This window comes from Wolffia australiana, chromosome 12 (genome assembly GCF_029677425.1).
Source record: "Wolffia australiana isolate 7733 chromosome 12, ASM2967742v1".
NCBI classification, from domain to species: domain Eukaryota; kingdom Viridiplantae; phylum Streptophyta; class Magnoliopsida; order Alismatales; family Araceae; genus Wolffia; species Wolffia australiana.
The window spans coordinates 11,310,140-11,329,869 of NC_135846.1; the positions used below are offsets into that span (position 1 = coordinate 11,310,140).

General features: G+C 39.0%; 1 protein-coding gene and 1 non-coding gene across 2 annotated transcripts; one reads left to right on the forward strand and one right to left on the reverse strand.

Annotated features, from left to right (window-relative positions):
* Window positions 1–13,539: 13,539 nt before the first annotated feature.
* Window positions 13,540–13,612, reverse strand: TRNAA-CGC (transfer RNA alanine (anticodon CGC)). Its single transcript has one exon. It is a non-coding gene; the product is annotated as a tRNA-Ala (tRNA).
* A 98-nt stretch (window positions 13,613–13,710) lies between these two features.
* LOC144710689 (uncharacterized) lies at window positions 13,711–16,788 on the forward strand. The gene is made up of 5 exons (XM_078584519.1): window positions 13,711–14,002; window positions 14,509–14,718; window positions 15,019–15,102; window positions 15,182–15,304; window positions 16,469–16,788. Exons 1-5 carry the CDS (start codon window positions 13,811–13,813, stop codon window positions 16,586–16,588), a joined length of 729 nt encoding a protein of 242 aa, XP_078440645.1. The 5' UTR covers window positions 13,711–13,810; the 3' UTR covers window positions 16,589–16,788.
* Window positions 16,789–19,730: the final 2,942 nt, after the last annotated feature.

Consider the following 19,730-nt stretch of genomic DNA (forward strand, 5'->3'; position numbering starts at 1 on the left):
GGATGGAAGTCCTGGCAGTGACGACAGCAAAACTCCAATGGTGGTGGTAGTGGGTTGCAATGCTTAGTAGGGCTGTTGTGACCGTAGGATGCTACAGCGGGTGCGGGCGGCTTCAATGGTGGTCGCGGGCTGCTGTGGGGGATGTGAGCTGCTGCAGCGACCATGGGCTGTTACTGTGATGGCCGTGGTTTGCTACGGCATATACGGGCTGTTGTGGCAGCTGCGGCAACTACGAGTGATACGGCGACTACGGTTGTTGTGGGGGATTATGCCATCCGTAGACTGCTGCTGCAGCTACGGCAGTTGTGGGTGGCGCTGTTGCGGCCGTGCGCGACGCTAGGCGGCCCTACGATCGCCGGCGGCGGCGCTGGGTGATGTTGCTATGACCAAGGCCCTACGACTGTAGGTGGCGCTGCTATGACCAAGGGCGGCAATGGGCAGCCGCGAACAGTGCTGGCCGGTCGTAGGCATCACTGGGCGGCCCAGCGATGCTAGGCGGCCCCGAGAGACGACGACCAGCACTCCGACGAAGACAGCGGTGGTTGTCGGCAAACTCTAAGGTTTTTTCTCTCTCTTAACTTCGTAGTGGGATTTTTGTAAGTATGGGAAAAACAAAAAAAAAGCAAAAAATCAGGAAACATCCTTAAAAAATACATTTTCTTTCATCTTTTCCTTCCCCCTCTTCAAATGGGTGGCTTTGACCTTTATAGGGGCAAATATGGCCTCCCCCTTGTAATAAAGGGGAGAAGGCCCAATTAAGAGTAATTAGGGCCCACTAATAGGAGAGAGAAATCAACTAACATGCCCACACATGGGCTCATACACGCGCAGATGTGTTGGTCCGTACAGCAGCACCAAACATGTGCGAATGAACGAAAAAAACAAAAAACGTACATGGCCGACAAACAAGGCCTACTAAACAAAGAAGACGTAAGGAAAGATAACTTCCAACCTTTTGTGGCCCGTTGACAAGGTCGGGTAATCCAAAGGCTGGGTCTCGCGCTTGAGCCCTTGCTCGACGATCCGATTCGACAGGGTCTTCAAAACTGGATGGTCCCCCATCACCTCTATTTTTTATTGTGAGGATCAGCCTCTAAAGGTGTATCTTCAGTCCAATGAGGAAGGTGCCCACGAGCGCGAAGTGTTCGATGTATATATTTAATCTATTGGTATAAAATATAACTAGTGAACAGGTTTCTTGGTGCAGTTTTAGGTAACTGTGTATATCATTTTTTCCTACATTGGTGAAAGAAGCTCCCAGTTCTTCTTTAGCTACGGGTGAAAGATGCAATCTAAAATGAACTAAACAGCAAAAATGACAAACGCTGGATAATCAACAACTACTAGAAAAATCGCCCCAGCCAAGAGATCAGAACAATCACCCAAGAGCAGAACAATCACCCAAGATATCAGAATGATCGCACTTGGATATAACGGGAGGCGAATAAAGATGTTGTCTACTAGTCAATCAGGAGATAGTCCTCAGAATCTCCTAGTGAGTCAAGAGATCAATTTGGCAGATTAAGTCATGGGTGAAAAACATTTTTGTCTCCCTATTGAGAAAAATGGTGGACCAGCAGGGTGTTTTCGAGTTGGAGCTTGTGATCAGCTTGAAATAGGTATGCCTTTCTCCATTCCTCAGCTTCAATCCTTCTAGAGCTCTGATAACATGTCACGAGCAGGGATTCTCCTGTAAGAATGAAAGAAAAGAAAGGGGAAGCCTTAAGGAAGAATAAGAAAAACTTATTATCTCAATAATGACCCCTTACAACACCCATTTTGGGCTAAAAGGTATTTAGATAAGTGTTTTTTTGCCAAAGAAACACAAAAGGCCCCAATATCAAGGTAACAATCAGTCTAACGGCTAGTGCATGAAATTGGGTGCCAATGGGATTGGCCCATTTACAAGAAACCATTTAAGAAAAACTTTAGTGATCTCTTTATCCCTTCAACCAGAATATTATTTTCATCGAAGAGCATTGTAACCTACAACAAGGTAGACATGGAATATGTAATCTATGTGAAACATCTGGATTGACATACTTCTTCCTCGGCACAATTGAGACTCATCCATAGGTGTTCCTTATCCCTTTTCAGCCCTTCCATCTCCAACACCTATACAACGAATCTAATATATGATAATCTCAATTTTAGGGTTAAAATTTGTCGTGGGTGAGAGATTATTCAATAAAAATATATTTACCCGTCCTGAAAAATCTGTAGTTAGTGATGAGTACGGATTGTCTCCACAGGAACGATGATGAAGGAATTATTTTCTTAAACTAATGATAATCGACAAGAGGACCAATGGAAACAAGATTTGAAGACGTGGTGGCGTGGATGCCAACGCATCGATACCCGACGCGCCGCCACCATCAACCGAAGTCAACGTCTCCGCTACGGACACACCGCCACAGTCAACTGAAGTCAACGCCTCCGCCACTGACACGCCGCAACCGTCATCAGATTAATTCAACAAACCGGCGTTACGCACGTCTCCACGCACGCATGCTCATAAGCGCATCATGACACGTCGCAAACGGCAGATCAACAACTGCCCCTTAGCGTAACAGGAAGCACGTCCCTCATCTTTAATTTTTCATCGTTAAGTTGTATTTTCTCTTTCCTCCAAAGCCTATATCTATAGGCCATTGTCTCAAGAAATAGTTAGGCAATCATTATTCAAGAATCGAGTATTTGTTTAACTCTTCTTGGAGGATTACCCAGCCTCCCTATCCCTTCTTCAACCCTAGCTCTGCCCCCACCATCGTCGCCGCCGCCGCATTGCGTCGCCAGTTTGCCCCCTCTCTTCCCATCTCTCTCTCTCTCTCTCTCTCTCTCTCTCTCTCTCTCTCTCTCTCTCTCTCTCTCTCCCTCGCCCCCTCGCCCAAGGCCGCCCAGGGCAGGCCGCCCAAGGTCGCCGCCTAGGCCGCCTAGGGCTGCCGCCCAAGACCGCCCAAGGCAGCCACCCCAGGGCCGCCCACGGCAGCCCGCCCTAGGCTGCCCAAGGAGCCACCCCAGGCCGCCCAGGGCAGCCCACCCCAGGCCGCCCAGGGCAGCCCACCCCAGGCCGCCCAGGGCAGCCCACCCTAGGCTGCCCAAGGCCGCCTCCCAGGTCGCCAAGGGCTGCCGCCCAAGGCAGCCACCCAAGGTCGCCCAGGGTTGCCGCCCAAGGCAGCCACCCCAGGCCACTCAGGGCAGCCTGCCCTAGGCCGCCCAAGGCAGCCACCCCAGGTCGCCAAGGGCTACCGCCCAAGGACGCCCAAGGCAGCCACCCCCAGGCCGCCCAGGGCAGCCCATCCTAGGCTGCCCAAGGCGCCAACCTAGGCCGCCCAAGGCAGCCCCTCCTAGGCCGTCCAAGGCACCACCCTAGGCCGCCTAGGGCCGCTGCCCATGGTAGCCACCTCAAAATGCCCAGGACGCTGCCCGCGCTTGCTTACTCTATCCGTGCCTGTTCGTCCGTCTCGCTCTCCGCCAGGGCCGTACAACGCCCGGAACGCCCAGTCTTCTCGTCCAGTGGACCGCTCAATGCCCGGATTCGCCCAAACGTGTCATGGTCAGAATTCCACGTAGCCTCTTCACGCACTACGGTGCCGAGGTACGCCTGAACTCTTTGGTGTCGAAGTGTTCTCCGTCTAGTATTCCACGAGAAGTCTCCACCGCCATCAGATTTGTTTTGATTTGGATTCTCCTACAATTCTCTTTGAGAGTTTCTATCGTGACGTGAATTCGAGTATTGATTTTGGTGCTTTGGCATCGTTGCAGTGGGTGAAGACAGTACTCCCGTCCTCGACGAGGATCGGAGTTGCACCACCACTATTTCATCAGTTTTAAACTCTGAGTTCAACCGTGTGGATTTTTGTGGTCTGTTTTATCCCTCCCTTACCCAATCCATCCATTACCTTCCACCCATCCTTATCATTTCTCCGTCCCTCCAGTCGTCCATTTCCTAGTCATCCTACATCAAGACGTGAGCTAGAGATATCGATAAAAATACGTAATTTATAGGTTAATTTAACTTATATAAAAACGTAATTGTATGTGAAGGACATGATGATGGGCGATGGTATGAACGAAGATAGTGATTAGATGTGGAGTGGTGCACTGGAAAGGATGGGGAGACAAGAGAAGAGAGTAAAATGAGAGTGCAAGTACGATTAGAAACCCTAACTATGTTATCTATGGCATCGGGAAATAGACAACGTAAAGCGAAGATACTTACCTTTAATCCTTACATTTCACCAAGATCACGGCATTTTAAAGTGCTGGTAAGCTCCCCCTCTTCTCCAATGCTTCTCCCCACAAACCCAGGACACCAAGAACATTCTTGATGGATCTCAAAATTCACTATCTTTCAATCAGCCTACAAAAGTAGAAAGCAAGTTCAAGATGAATTTTACAATGATCCAGGCCTCTATTTATAGATCAGAGGCTATGGATAGAAAGAGGAGGGGGAGTCGAAGCAATGCTGAAAATTTCATCTAAATCAGAGTTGCAGATCAAAAGTTATGACCGTTTGAAGTTGAAGAAATCCTACCCATCGATATTTTCTCTCTCCTCATCATGTTTGTTATTTTCCATGCATGTTGAAGATTCCAATTGCTCCAGATTCCGTGCTGCTTTGTTTTCCGTGCGCATGTCATTTTCCGTGCCACGTGCACCTAAGAAGGAGACAAAAGACGAAAAATGGAAAAAAAGAGAGAGAAAAATTAAGAAAAAAGGAGAGAGAGAGAGAGAGGATTCGCGTTGACATGGCGGTGCGTCAGTGCACGCCACGTCAAGTGTGGAAAATAAGTTCTTTACTAATGTAGCTACGCGTGCGCCACATCACCGCTGCCGGAATCCAAAGAGAGAGAGGAAAAAGTGTTTTCTGTCCTTTTGTCTCTCGGTCTTCGTAGCATTTATTAGAAAAGAAAGACTTCCTTTTTTTTATTCATCCACCTCATCCGGTGCAGAAAAAAACAGAGAAACCTTTTCGTTAGTCGAATTTTCGTTAGTCATAAATGCAATCATCATTTTGTGAATCGCGAACCAATGATTGTGTGGTTAATGATTAGCTCACCCCAATCATTAACTCAACTAATGATTAGCTGGCGCCAATCATCATTGAGCACTATGATCGTTGCTGTTTGATGAATCGAATGACGACATGTGGCGGCGTGAATAAAAAAGGATTTAAAATATTTGAAAATCCATAGAAATTAAAATTAGAGCCCAAAAATATAAATTTCGACTCAGAAAATTCATATGTTTCCAAATTTAATGTCGAAAAACTTCAGAAAAGTCATATTCTGTCTCAAAAAATTATATTATTTTAGAATATATGGTTGGAAAAATCCCAAAAAAATGCAGAAAATTCAGAAATTCCTTCTGAAGATAGATTGAATCATTTTGAGCTTGATAACATGCAAATATGAACAATTTAATGCAGATAAACATGTAAATATGATCATATTAGGTGCTAAAAATGCATTTATCAATATATAGGAAAAGAATACAAAGATTTTCTTCTTCATTTGCGTCAATTAATTGTATAAATTAAGAAGAAATTTTTTTTTGGAGGATTGCGCATACATCCATAAGTATTTAAATAGAAAATGATCATACATGTTTAATTTCACGGTTACAATGAATTTCAAATCATAGTAGAATCCTAACAATCATTTTCTGAATTTCAGAAAAATATATTTTCTTCTTAACAGATGTTATGAAAGGTAAGATGGTTAGACAATCTGATTGAATTCTCCCTCAGTTGTGATTTCAATTCTTCGTTCTCCCTTGCAAAGTCATCGCACGACTCCATCAACCTCTCAATGTCCCACTCATACAAAGTGCACTCCTTTTCAAACTTAGCACATTGGTTAGCCAACTCTGTGTTCCTAGAAGACATCAACTTTTTAACTTCAAAGCCTGAAATACTAAAAAAAAAAAGGATTTGAACCATTGTATGATTGTATCAAGTGAACCCAAAATATAACCCATTTCTTATTGGTTTCTGCCTTAAATTTGAAAAAAAAGGAGTTAAATAACTCTACGATTTTTGCTGGTGAACCCCAAACAAAACCTATTTCAAATTGGCTTGTGCCATAAATTTTAGGAAAAATAAGGAATCAAAAAATTCTACGATTGTAGCATGTGAACCCAAAATAGCACCCATTTCATACTAGGTTCTGCCTTAAATTTGACGAAAAAAAGGAATTGAATAACTCTACTATTATAGCAAGTGAACCCAAAACAGAACCCATTTCAAATTGACTTCATTCTTAAATTTTAGGAAAAAATGAATGAAAAAACTCTACGATTCTACTTAGCGAATTGAAAGCAGAATTCAAGAATCACAGAGAGGAGCATACCCACATACACTCAGACGACGATCTATGTCTGCAAGAAGGTCCTATAGTGTAAAGATCTTAACTTGGAGGCGTCGTCATTCGTCTTCAGAGACAATAAGCTCCATATGAAGAGTTGTCTCAGAAACGGGAAGGCCTAGCAAGTTTCCAACATTTCAATTGTCGACAAAGAGGTGAAGGAATTGGAAGGTAAAAACCACATACTAGTTCTGGCAACCCAAAAAATTGCAGAAATTCAGGGGAAGTTGCTGTTCAAGCCTTTAACAACCTTGTTGCCTTCAAATTCAAAAATAGTTGTGTATTCTAGATTGATTAATCTGTTCTAATTTAGAACAGTGTGGGGTATGTAGCTCATATGGTAGAGCGCTCGACCTCATCTCTCTCTATGTTTCCTCTTACTTATTTTAATTTCTGATTTTTGAATATATTAATTCTCAGTATTTATTTTCCTTCTGATTTCTATTCTTTTTTTTGCATAACCTGTTTCTTTTATTCCGTTTGGAATTATTGTAGAAATTCATTCTACTTCAATTTTTTGCTTTGTGTTTTATTTCTTTTCTACCACATCATCACCATCAATTTCTTACTAGTGGTCAATCATTTTATACCAAATTTTCTAGTCTATCATCTACAATTTTTTTTCATTTATATTTATGACACTATGCTTTCCAAAGTTCATATCTTCTTATTCCTTTTTATCCTTAAAATTTCAGAAGTCTGTTTTTGTAAAATTCATGACTCCCTTTTTTTTAATATTTTTAATTTTAAAGAATTTTCATTTACAATTTTTTAAAAATCTTTAGAAACTTGTGATGTCTAATATTTTCTAAAATGGAAATTTATGTTTCAAAAAGTAGGATCTATCAAACTTCTGCTTCTCTGCATTTCTATTATTTTTTGAAAAAATCCAACTTATCCAAAAATCTCAAACACCCTAACCTCTGAGTTTATATGATTTTAGTTCAAATTTGTTTCCCTCGCCAGAAATATCCTCATGTGTGCAGCTCCAAGAAATGAAATGGTGGAACCTATTGCCATTCCTGATTATGATATTCACTCTATTTTTCAAATTTTCTATTGTTCTTGCTTTGACAATATTTCACTAAACTTGGGGTCCAATATTTTCTGAAATTGAAAAATAAATTTCAAAAAATTAGGATACATCAACAATCTGCTTCTTTACACTAACAAATCATTGAATTTCAACTCTTTTTAGAAAGATTCCAACTTTTCTACAAATCACAAAAAGTCCAATATCTGAGTTTCTATTGTTCTAGTTCAATACCGTTTGCCTCCCCAAAAATCCCAACATGAGCAGCTTCCAGCATTGAAGAGATGGAATCTACTGCCAACCCTAACTATGATCTTCCTCTGAACACTGCCAACACCATCTTTATTACAATCCGGGGGACTCTCAAGTTCTTTAAAATCTTGAGGGACCTCCCCTACTTCACCACCATCATCCCAAATGCCATGGGCAGCCTCTCATTGTGATCCCTCACTACCTTCTCCCTCTATGGCCATGTGATATCATGCAGTAGGTCGGCCACGTCTACTCTGAAACTCGCCTCCATGAGACACCACTCCATCTCCCCCATTTTCTATATAATATCTACCTATATTTCATGTCCTCTGTTCCCGTCCAAAAACTTTCAGCCCCTATCAACTCAAGTCAACACGGATCAGATCATCATCCAACTTGATCTGTACTCAATTTGATCATCAACTACACCATCATTCATATGTAGCACGGATCATCCCAGTTGGTCTGATCAATGATCCAATTGAATATGGATTGAGTTAATGATACATATGAACAATGATCCGATCGATGCTAAAGTTGAATATGGATTGAGTTTCCCACTTATGAACATTGACCTGATTGATCAAATGATGCATTTTGGTCATCGACGAGATCAAGAGATATGAACTCCACATCTCATAAACATAAGATGTTTCTTAGTGTTCTACATCCTGAAACCCTTTTGGTGATGGTTTTTATGAACATGTAATTGGAGAATTTTAACAACCTCCTTGATCTATCACTAGTGCTCTACAACATGTTAATTCTCTCAAATGGCTAAATGGAGACGATCATTGACAGTCACTTTCCTTATCAAGGATAACATTCTACCTCATTATCAATAAGTATAATATCCTCCATAGAAAGGATCAAAAAAATTAGTTGCCCTCCCACTGCTGTTTATGTGTGCACAGACGGGTCATCTTCAATCTCAATGAAGCCATGAGATTTGATCACTATTAACAACTCATATACCATCTTATGGAAGCTTCCTTCTATCCATAAATGGACCGTCACAACTTTTATTAATTATATTTATGATGTTTAGTATGTACTTTGTACATCTTCCTCAAGGTTTTCTTTGACACCCATTCCCATATTCCTTTATCATGGTGTGCTCCGATGGCAAGAAAGATTCTAATTTACTCCATCATGGCAGCAAGTGAGAAGGTTTTGCCGCTGTCAACTATTTATGTTTCACGATTACCATTTGCAGTGATGTTTCTTTAAGGATCAACATAAACACGATGGGTAAGGTCTTGATGGTCCCGATCAACTTACAATACCCTCGGTAAGTTCTACCGAATTTGACATAAGCATTGGTGCATGGACAAAATTTTAGAATTCATCTCTTATCGCCAATTCCCAGTCTTAGTATGGCCTATTTCCAAGTTAGAGATCATTATCCCTATGATAAATTTTCTCAAGGTTCACTTGAATCATAATCTCCAACATCTTTATCAAGTTGTCTAGTTACTTGGCTACAGCTATGAAGTTCTTCCCTATGTACCTGAAAAAGTTCACATAGTATGAGTACTCATCCAGTGAGGTCTTTATGGTTACTGAACTAGAATTTCTTTGAGAACTACTTTTTCTTCCACTAGTGTTGGGTTCTTTGGCTTTGATCTGGATGTAATTAGAGTCTTAGAAGAAGAACTTAGATTTTTTTAAAATTAAACTTAAATTTAAACTACTCTCTCCCATTATGTAACTAGATTCCTTAGACTAGAAGAACTTAAACTGAATTCAAATGACATTTACAAAAAAATGAATCAAATCACTTGGGTTGTGATCAAATCCATGATTTCTTGGATCTTCAAGTGAGATTTTTTAGTTGCTTAAGTTTGCAGCCTCTGGACATATCTAGGTGATCCTTGACACGTCGAATCTCCTCCTTCACCTTCAAGATCCCTATTCATGCTCTATGATCATCGTTATGCTGTCCCAATCGCATCAGGAATTAAAGGACTTCATTATAAGAATCACACATGCACTACAATGAATATATTGTATTCTTGCTCATGGAACAAGATATGGAATGTATAATTGCATTGCCCGCCATATATATTTCCATCACTATCTTCACATGGATTAATCTGATTAATACAGCCTTTCTGATTTTATGATTTTCCATCTTTTTCAGCATTTTTACAAACTTTTCTCACATTAACATTAAGAAAATTATTTGTTTTTTTCTCAAATTCTTTGCTATTAGAAAAGTAATTAATTATTGTTTCCCGATTGTTGTGCATCTGTTCATAATTTTCAGATGGTTAGATCAGTGAGAAATGAATTTTAGATGCCATAAATGCTTCTTAGATTTACTAAAGGCATTGGATTTTCTTTCTCATTCTGACCTTTTGTTATTGATCAGGACAAGTGGCCGCGAGTCATTGCATGGCAGAGAAAACAAGGAAAACAGCATTAGCCAATTAAATTGCAGTTCCCCATCCACCTAGAACCAGCGTAGATGTGACAGAGCAAAAAAACAACGGTGGAGATTAAGTGACATTCAAAGGGATATCTTGCGATCTGACCATCCAATCCAGCCAAATTTTTGAGGGAATACTTTGTTTTTTGACTCTCTATCCCTCCATAGTTGAATTGTAAAAGTTATGATGGGAAGACACAGAAAAGGATGATGGAAGTTCGACACAACCCTTGTTAACCTAGAAAAAATATAGCAGCTTCTAGAGTCCAAAATTTCGTTGAATCCTAGATTGATCTTGTAAGTTTCTTTCTCGTCTTTGCTTTTCTACTTGAGCATTTATAAATTGCCAAGGCATGGGCAAAATATACATGCCATTGGAGGTTTTTTAATGATAAGAGCATTCCACTTCATCTAGTTCAAAGTAAAAATATAAAATACAATTCTCAAGTAATCTGCTATCTTATATTTATAGATCTAATTCAAATTCACTTGAAAACATCACTTTCTTCAATTTTTCTCCACTTTTTTTTTATTTTCTCCATCTAGAGTGCTCTCTCCACTTTCTTTCTCAAGATTTCTATTTTATTACTCTATAATTAAACTCACTAACTAAATTCTGTTCAAAATACATAACAATCAGAGACCTTTATTTGAAAATTAAATATATCTCTGTCTTCTTTAGGATCTTCAACAAATACAAGATAAATAACAGTTAAATTTACTACCAAGATATCTACAATTTTATCTCGGTTTTTAGTTAAAGATTTAGTCTTCAATTCTAGCATTCACCATAAATTAAAAATGAATAAAATTATCATACTATTTTGAAAATCATAAAACATGAACCATATAGGTAACTCATAATGTTTATGTTCTTAAATCATTTTAATCAATATATTAAATCAGAATTTTATGTACAGTTACCTCCCTGGGGATATACCCACTTGTTATACTATAATTTCTATATTTTGAGAAAGATAATTATAAGTTTTATTATCTAAGCTTAATAGTGAACGATACAATTAAATTCACATTGAGTCAACACCAATTTTAGGCTTACCAATAAGGTTGGGGAATAACATATTCACGCCATTACATTTATTAATTTGACTGATACGTGGGCCTATGGGGTCACATACAAATGATATTTTGGACGGTGGAATTTATGTTTAAAGTTTGAGTGATATTTATGGTTTTAATTTGTCAATATTGGATTTTGAATTTAATCGACAAAATTTATGAAAAAAATTACTTAAAATTGACTCATTAGTTAATGAAGGACTGTCTTCATAAGGATTGGTGTTTAGGAATCCAAATTACCTAGATCATGATTAAAAATATGACAAAAGATATTCAAAAACTAAGAGGTAGAAAGACAATGAAAATGTGATCTAAGAGAGTGATAGTTAATTAGTAATAAGACGTAAAAGAGTGATTCCTATAAATGATAATACATAAGAGATAGTGATATGAGCACCATAATAAAGTTGAACAAGATAGAGGATGAGGGGCTGATAACTAGATGAAAAGAAAGACAAATATGTGATTATAGAGATGGAATAAAGATGAAGCTGCCTTCCAATTTCAGCTCATCGCCCTTCTAGATCATCAAGCTTTCAGATTGAAGTAATATTTGCCATGTATTTGATGAAATATTCTCTCTTTTTTAATGCCACAGTTGCTTCACATTATCCGTTAATATTTTTGCATTCATAAATCTATTGTAATGATTGGCTGAGATATTTGTCATCATTCACTATTGATAACTTAGATACTAACACTTAGCCTACACAATTAAGAGGAAAGTGACATAATGATGCATTGTCGTGCACCACTTCAATGCATTCCTCCCTTCTATTATTGACATGTGGACATGTCTCCGTGTTGATATATAAAAATGCATGAGTAATCATTACATAAATAAAGCTCATGACTAGGCAAAGCCAATTGCGGTGCAACTTATTCGTAGTCTTTTTGTTCTCTGCCACACATGCAAGCACGCCATGTTTTTTGTCATTGAAAGCATTGAGTAATATAAAATGCAGTATTTATTTCTTGTTCTAAATGATCAATTCTATGACATTTTTAATCCCATTTTTTCTACTGATCTACATTACCCTTGCACTCAAAAAAGAGATATGCCATTATGGACAATGATTGGCCATTATGACTTTGTGAGTTGAGTTGCTATTCTATCTGGGTAGTTTGATGTCCTTCTTGAGTATCTTTTGAATATGAATATTTAGAACACAAGCTTAAAGATTAGTGACCTGAGTATTATGATCTCATCATAATTCACTAGGTATGATCATGTATTTATGGATTTCATTATAAGCATCACAAGTGCACTATAATGAATATGTCCTATTAATGAAAAACATAGAATGAGATATGGAATGTGTGATTGGCTTGTCGGCCACGTATATTTCCATCATGTCAAGGGAAAAAATTTAGAAGGAAAACATAAAAACCACTTGGTATAGCTAACGAGAAGAAGCACAACTAATTTCATAATATTTTATGTCGAGGATATTTACTCATTCAGACTGAAGAAGGAATCGTATCCACAATTAGAGAAGTGGATGTCAACGCTCTTCTATGGTGAGGGATGTGGGAGAATTAACCGCATATTGGGAAAACAGATTTATAGAGATAGATCAAGAAAGTTGTTCAAATTATCCAATTACATGTACATAAAAACCATCACTGAAGAGGGTTTTGGGGTGGAGGACTCTAAGAAGATTCTTATGTTTATGAGACACGGAGTTCAGGTATTTAAGGACGATTCATATGGGTGCTGATCTTGGAGACGATCAAATTGTATGATTAGATCAATCAGGATTGAGTTGGATGATGATCATATCTTCATTGACTTAAGATGATCCACTAGTTTGTGGCCCAGGACAAAGGGCATGAAAGATGGATAGAGATTTGAGAGAAATTGGGGGAGATGGAGGGATGTCTGGTGGAGGTGGGTTATAGGCCAGAGTGGCCAGGTTGCGGCGCGATATCGCAGTGGATGAGATGGCATTAGGCATAGCATTTGGCATGCTAGTGGAGGAGGCAAGGCTGATCAAGATAGGAAAAAACTGAGAAATAGAGGTCTTATGGCAAATGATTAGAATTTGCACATGATGGAGTAGAAAAATTCAGAAAGCATGACTAAAGACTTCTGAGGAATTTTTAGCCAGGACATGGTGGAAAAGAAATGGAATCCGAGGCAAAAAATTTAAGGGGAATTAATTAATTCAAAAAACTGAAAAAAAAAACAAAATGGAGTACGAAAACAAAAATGAGGATGCGGTGGTCTAGAACAGAAATCCGACGGAAAATAAATAATGAAAGTTAATTGCTTCGAAAATCCGAAATTAAAAAGGAGAGAAAAAAGATTTCGAAAATTAGAGTTAATTGCTTCGAAAATCCGAGATTAAAAAGGTGGCAAGAGAGATGGGTGATGGAGGTGCGGGGAATCGAACCCCGTGCCTCTCGCATGCGAAGCGAGCGCTCTACCATATGAGCTACACCCCCTTGTTGTTTAGGAGAAGAATTAAATTAATCATAATAAATAATTAAATTTGAATTTAAAGTCATATAGTCGTTGAACTTTTGAACAGCGCTAACTTCCCCTGAAATATCTGCGATTTTTTGGATCGCCAGCACCAACCTCTGGTTTTTTCCTTCCAATCCCTTCATTTCTGCGGCGACAATCGAAGCGTTTGGAGCGCCATGGATATCCCTTTAGAGATTGACGATTACATCAAGGAGTCCATTGAAAACTCGCTGGGCCTTCCCGTTTCTGAGAAAACCCTTCAGATGAAGCTTCTCGTCTCTGAAGACGAACGGCGACGCCTCCAAGATAAGATCTTTACCCTGCAGGGCCTTCTTGCGGACGCGGAGCGTCGTCTTGAGCGTATGAGGGTATGCTCTTCTCTCCGATTCTTCAGTTCTGCTTTCGATTCGCTTTCTAGAATCATATTTTTTTTTCTTTAAACCTAGGATAGAAGCCAATTTGAAAATGGGTTCTGTTTTGGGTCCACATGCTGTACTATTAGAGTTGTTCTGTTCCTTCGTGTCTTCAAATCTAAGGTACAAACAATATGAAATGGGTTCTCTTTTTGGTTCACCTGCTACAATCGTGTAGTTGCGTAATTCTTTTGTTTCTACGAATTTCAGGCGGAAGCCAATATGAAATGGGGTCTTTTTTGGGTTCACTAACTACAATCGTAGATTTATTCAATTGCTTTGTGTCTTTTAATTTCAGGCAGACGCCAATTTGACATGGGTTCTCTTTTTGGTTGACCTACAACAATCGTTGATTTGTTTAATCTGTGATTTTCTTCAAACTTCAGGCAGAGTCCAATATGAAATACTTTCTGTTTTAGGTTCAGCTTAGAAGGCCAAATCCTTTGTTTTTCGAATTTCAGGCAGAAGCCAATATGAACGCCTTGGGCTTGAAACGGTGCATCGAAGATAAAGAATTGATGTCGTCGAGGAACACAGAGCTGGCTAACCAATGCGCTAAGTTTGAAAAGGAGTGCACTTTGTATGAGCGGGACATTGAGAGGTTGATGGAGTCATGCGACGACTTAGCAAGGGAGAACGAAGAACTGAAATCGCAACTGAGGGAGAATTCGGTCAGATTGTCTAATCATCTTACCTTTCATATCATCAGTTAGCAAGAAAATATAGTTTTCTGAAATTCAAGAATTTACTGTTGCGATTCAAGTATGATTTGAAATTTCATTTTATCTCTGAAATTACCCTCTTCTCTGAGGTTGAGAAATTAAGCATGCATGATCATTTTCTGTTAATAGACGTATGGATGTATGCGCAATCCTCCAAAAAAAAATCTTCCTAATTTATGATACTAATTGACGCAAAGTAAAGAAAAAATACTTTGTATTGTTTTTTAAAATATTAAATTCTCTGTACAGGTTACTGTGTTGGTGTCGGAGATGGAAGGGCTGAAAAAGGATAAGGAGCACCTACGGATTAATCTTAACCGTGCCGAGGAAGAAGTATGTCGACTTATAATCTAACTAACGTTCTTCCAGATGTTTCACATAAATTGCACGTTGCATGTCTCCCTTGTCCTAGGTTACTGCACTCTTCGATGAAAATAGTATTCTGGTCGAGGAGAACAAGAGATTGCTTAAGCTTTTAAACCGAGAGACCAACAGCCAAGGTTCTGATGGAAAGTCAGCTTTTACTCCAAACAAGGTTAGGCCTATAGAAAATGCTTATCGCTCCTCTTCTGACCAGTTTCAATGATTCTGAACGCTGCTCATCGATTTGTTTTTTTTCTTTCTTATTCATCATTTCTTAGAAATTCGCTTAAGGTTACTTGGATGAATTTGGTCATAGGTCCTGCTTAACAGCCTCGATTTCCTTCACTCTTGTTATCAGAATTTCGCTGGCTGGAGATATCCTAAATAATGGGCAACATAGATCATATCAGTGGTAGCATAATGATATGAGTCCCCTCATATCATTCCAGCCTAATAGGGGCATTGTAGTCATTTAGACCCTTATGTAATTCCTTTAAATAAGGACTCAACTCCCTTTAAGAGGGCAGCCAAGAAGAATCAAGAGATGTGTCGGGTCCCCCAGCAATGTCCATCCCGCCACTATCTTCCAACAGTGACATCCATCCCGTCTGACCTCCTACGCGATGTCCATTCCACCTGGCCCTCCTGGTGCCGAAGTCCACCTGGCATTCTCTGTTCTTGCGCCAGTGACCATTCCTGCATCTTCTCCCTCCCTTCTCATCCTATCCCAGATATGAACTCACGAGTTCATATCACATAATGATGGTACTCATTGCATGACAAGCATCTTTCTGGATCTACAGTTCTCTGATTAAATTTTACTGATTGATTTAGGGTCCCGTTTGAGTATTCAGATTTTTATAGCTTCGTATGAATCGTGGAGTTGACGTGGTTTTCTTGAATTTAATGCATGTTAACCTTTGTTTGAGTTCTTCAGCCTGTTCCATTCAAGCTGAAAGGAACTTCCATCATTATGTAATCGACAACTTTTTGTGTTGCTGGGCCTTTTTTTGTTTATCAAATTTTGTTTTCCAAGTATAAAAGGTTTTCTGAACAAGGTTACATTTTCATGGAATGACCCATTTACTGCTTTCATGAGGTCTAAAAGGATTTAATGGCTGCGAAAGAAGTTAATAAGGTTTTCTTATTGTATGAAATAGAGTATATTTTTCCTATTTCTTTTTCCCATCCTTTTCCCCTCAGTCTAAAAAATAAAATATAGCGATGTATTCTCTTAAAGAAGAATGACGAGAAAAAGACAGTTTTGCGACAGAGAAATTTAATTTTTTGTCAGTTATGACTGTTATTTAGAAATCCACTGATTCTTTTGATTCAGGGTAAGCGGAAGACTAGCCCTCTGGATAGGTCAGTGGAATCTGATGGGATGGATCTTTCACGGCAGCCACTTATACCTTTGGTGCAAAATTCTCCCAACAGCAGACTGCATAAAAAATAATCAAGCATGGTGAATCAAGGATAATCCTTTTACGTACATTCTTCCATAGCAGGCCCAGCCATCTAACCCTAACCCACCTCCCAGAAACATGGATTATTTCATTTCAAGCTTCAACTATGTTGCTGATAATGCAATATAGATTGATTTAACTCTTGTTTGTCTTTGTCCACCAAATAAAAAATACTTTATCGTGTTCATCATTTTGGAATGAGTGCCATTCCAGGATATAATGCAGTCATTTAACGATCAACTGTTTGGTCAAAATGGATTGTGTGATTCCAAATTTCCAATGATAGCTTATAAGAAGACTTTGCCAAGGGATTCAATGTTATGATTTAGTGGTTTGACCAGTCTTATTTACATGCATTTGGGTTTAAGAAATGTGGTTGGAGTGACAGTCAAGGTAGAGAAACTTATCCTGACAACATACATTTAATATAATCAACAGCTATTTTGGCCATCATAGTATCCGTATGATTGAGGCCGACATTATTTACCACTAACCAATGTTGTTCTTCCTTTGTAACATAAACTAGCCAATTGGGGTTAAAGAAAATTGAATCAATCAGTGTTGGAAAAGCCACATTCATTGCCTCGTGCTCTTCAACTTATGCTTTCCCTAGCTGGCTTGCAATGTTTATTTATTAAATCCATACAACTAGTAATAACTTGGTCATCGCCTTCCTCACCATCAAGTCCTCTTAATTTAAGTAATAATTCCCTGCGATGCTTCATGCCTAGCTTGAAAAATCATATAGTACTCTCAACTCAATGACATCTGATATATTCCTTAGTTCACAGTATATATTCAATACAATAAAAACTCATCAAAAGTTGTGAAAACGTTTGGTATAAACCCAACCTGTTTTTAGACTAAAAAAATTAGTAATTCACTAACTAAATGACAACTCACTTACCATTTATTCAAAATCATTAAAGCTATGAGAAGAAAATGTAATTTCTTGTTGATTCAGAGACATCAGGCTTAATCGAAGACATAAACGACATTACTCAATACGGCTAATTTATCATCCTCTCGACCTAAGTTATCTCCACTTGAATATAAAAAAAAATACTCTATTTTTAAATGGAATGCCACGAAATGTCTTCGACTTTTAATCTAGCCCAATATCATACACACCCGATCATTCAATGGTCCAAAGTCTCCAAGAAAATTATAGCTTGCACCAAACATCTAGACTTGGATGATCAATGTTGAACGCCCACAAGATGATGCATAAATATATAATATATTTAATGCGATACGTCAGTGTCTTTATTAACAGCGGAAAACGATGCCTCAATGATGTGGTTGAACCCGTTGTTATTGCGTTCACTTCCCCCGTTCAATTCTCAAGTCAACTCAATCTTAAACTGTTTTGACGGATCTGGAAAATATAAAGTTCGACAGTTGGATCATCAATTTTGAATGCCCATTAGATGATACATAAATATATAATTTATTTTATGCGATATGTCAACGTCTCTATGAACAGCTGAAAACGATTCCTTGTTATCTCGTTCACTTCCCCGTTTACTTCTCAAGTCAACTCAGTCAGCAGACAACTCGACAGATCCGGAAAAATTAAAGTTCGGCCGTTGTGCCATGATGACATGTTTATGTAGCCCTCCAACCATGATAATGCAAATTATTCACCAACGCAGGGTTATGAATAATTATAACGATATATGTATGCATGGTTGTGAGTTTACTATGATTTGACTGCCTAATGAAGAGTTTTTAGAAGTGTGGGATGTAACTCCACAGCATGATTTCAGACACTTCACATGGACGTCTCTTTCGGAGTAGACTAGCCGACTGGGTATTGCATGAAACATATCAAATAATGTTCACATGCGCGCATCCATAAGCTTTGAATGCTCTAAAAATAAAAAACCAAACAGGCTGTATTTGCCTATTGGCTCCAAAAAAGACGATGGAATTCCGAGCCTCCCTGTTTGGGTTTTGAAGACTTTTAGAATTGTCAATAGGGGGCCAGGAGAAACTTCCAACATGGTCCGATACCAGTATATATCTCTCTCTCTCTATCTCCATCATGGTCCGAAACTCGTCTCTACTTTTCTCCCTAACTTTATTTCTAGATTTGCATAAGGGTACAATTTATCCTTCAATAAAAATATTGGTCATGGGGACATGAAACAATGCCCTGTCCAATGAACTTATTTCTAGTTCTCTTTCTCTATTTCTTGATATCTCTTGCTCTAGATTTGAATGAGAGCAATCTATCAGGCAGTGAGGACGGCGGAGCCATCGAGATGAGCTGGAAACAAAGCATAGTCCAATAGTCCGATTTTATCCGTCTCTAAACTTCTTTACATAGCTCTCTCTAGATTTGCATGAGCGCATGTATTTTTCAGTATGGAAACCTCGGTCTCAAAGACCGGATTGGACTGCGGAGCTGACAAGACGAACTGGAAATAATGCACACTGTATTACCCGTATTTCAATCTCTCTTCTCTCTAATATTCTCTCTAAATTCGAATTAGAGTGCAATCCATCAGGCAGTAGACGGGGAAGCTATCGAAATGAACTGGAAACAATGGACTATTTATCTCTCTACATTTGCCGATCTCCATCTATCTCTCTCCGTCTCTCTATCTATCTCTCTACATTTGCATAAGCGTGCACCCTATCATTCAACGCACACTCCAATATGCTATCGAGATAAATAACTGGAAACAATGCACAGCCCAATACATGTAAATCCATCTCTCGTTATAAAACTTCTTTCTCTCTCCCCATCGCTCTATCTCTCTCTCACTCGACATTTGCATTAGTATGCAATATATCTTTCAATAGGACGGTGGAGCAATTGAAATGAACTGGAAACAACGAAAAGTGCCATACCGGTATATCCATATCTTTCCATCGATTTCTTGAATCTCTCTCGCTCTCGATCTCTCTCTCTCTCGACACTTCTTTTCATCTCTCTCTCATCATTTGCATAAGGGTGCAATCTATCATACCGTATAGAAGCCAATTCGGGGGGGGCGGCAAGGAAGGGGGACCTGTCAAGATGAAATGGAAACTATGGCCCGCAGAGAAGGTGGTGTATTAAGAATAGAACAACGCCACGCTGTACTTCTTAACTAGACAGCCAATCACTTCATCAATTATCAT

What these genes read in the sequence shown, in the direction of transcription:
- LOC144710689 (XM_078584519.1), top strand. Translation starts at nt 13,811, where the DNA reads ATGGATATCCCTTTAGAGATTGACGATTACATCAAGGAGTCCATTGAA. An exon ending in GTCGTCTTGAGCGTATGAGG is followed by an intron (nt 14,003 to 14,508) that starts GTATGCTCTTCT and finishes TTCGAATTTCAG; the next exon opens with GCAGAAGCCAATATGAACGC. An exon ending in CGCAACTGAGGGAGAATTCG is followed by an intron (nt 14,719 to 15,018) that starts GTCAGATTGTCT and finishes TTCTCTGTACAG; the next exon opens with GTTACTGTGTTGGTGTCGGA.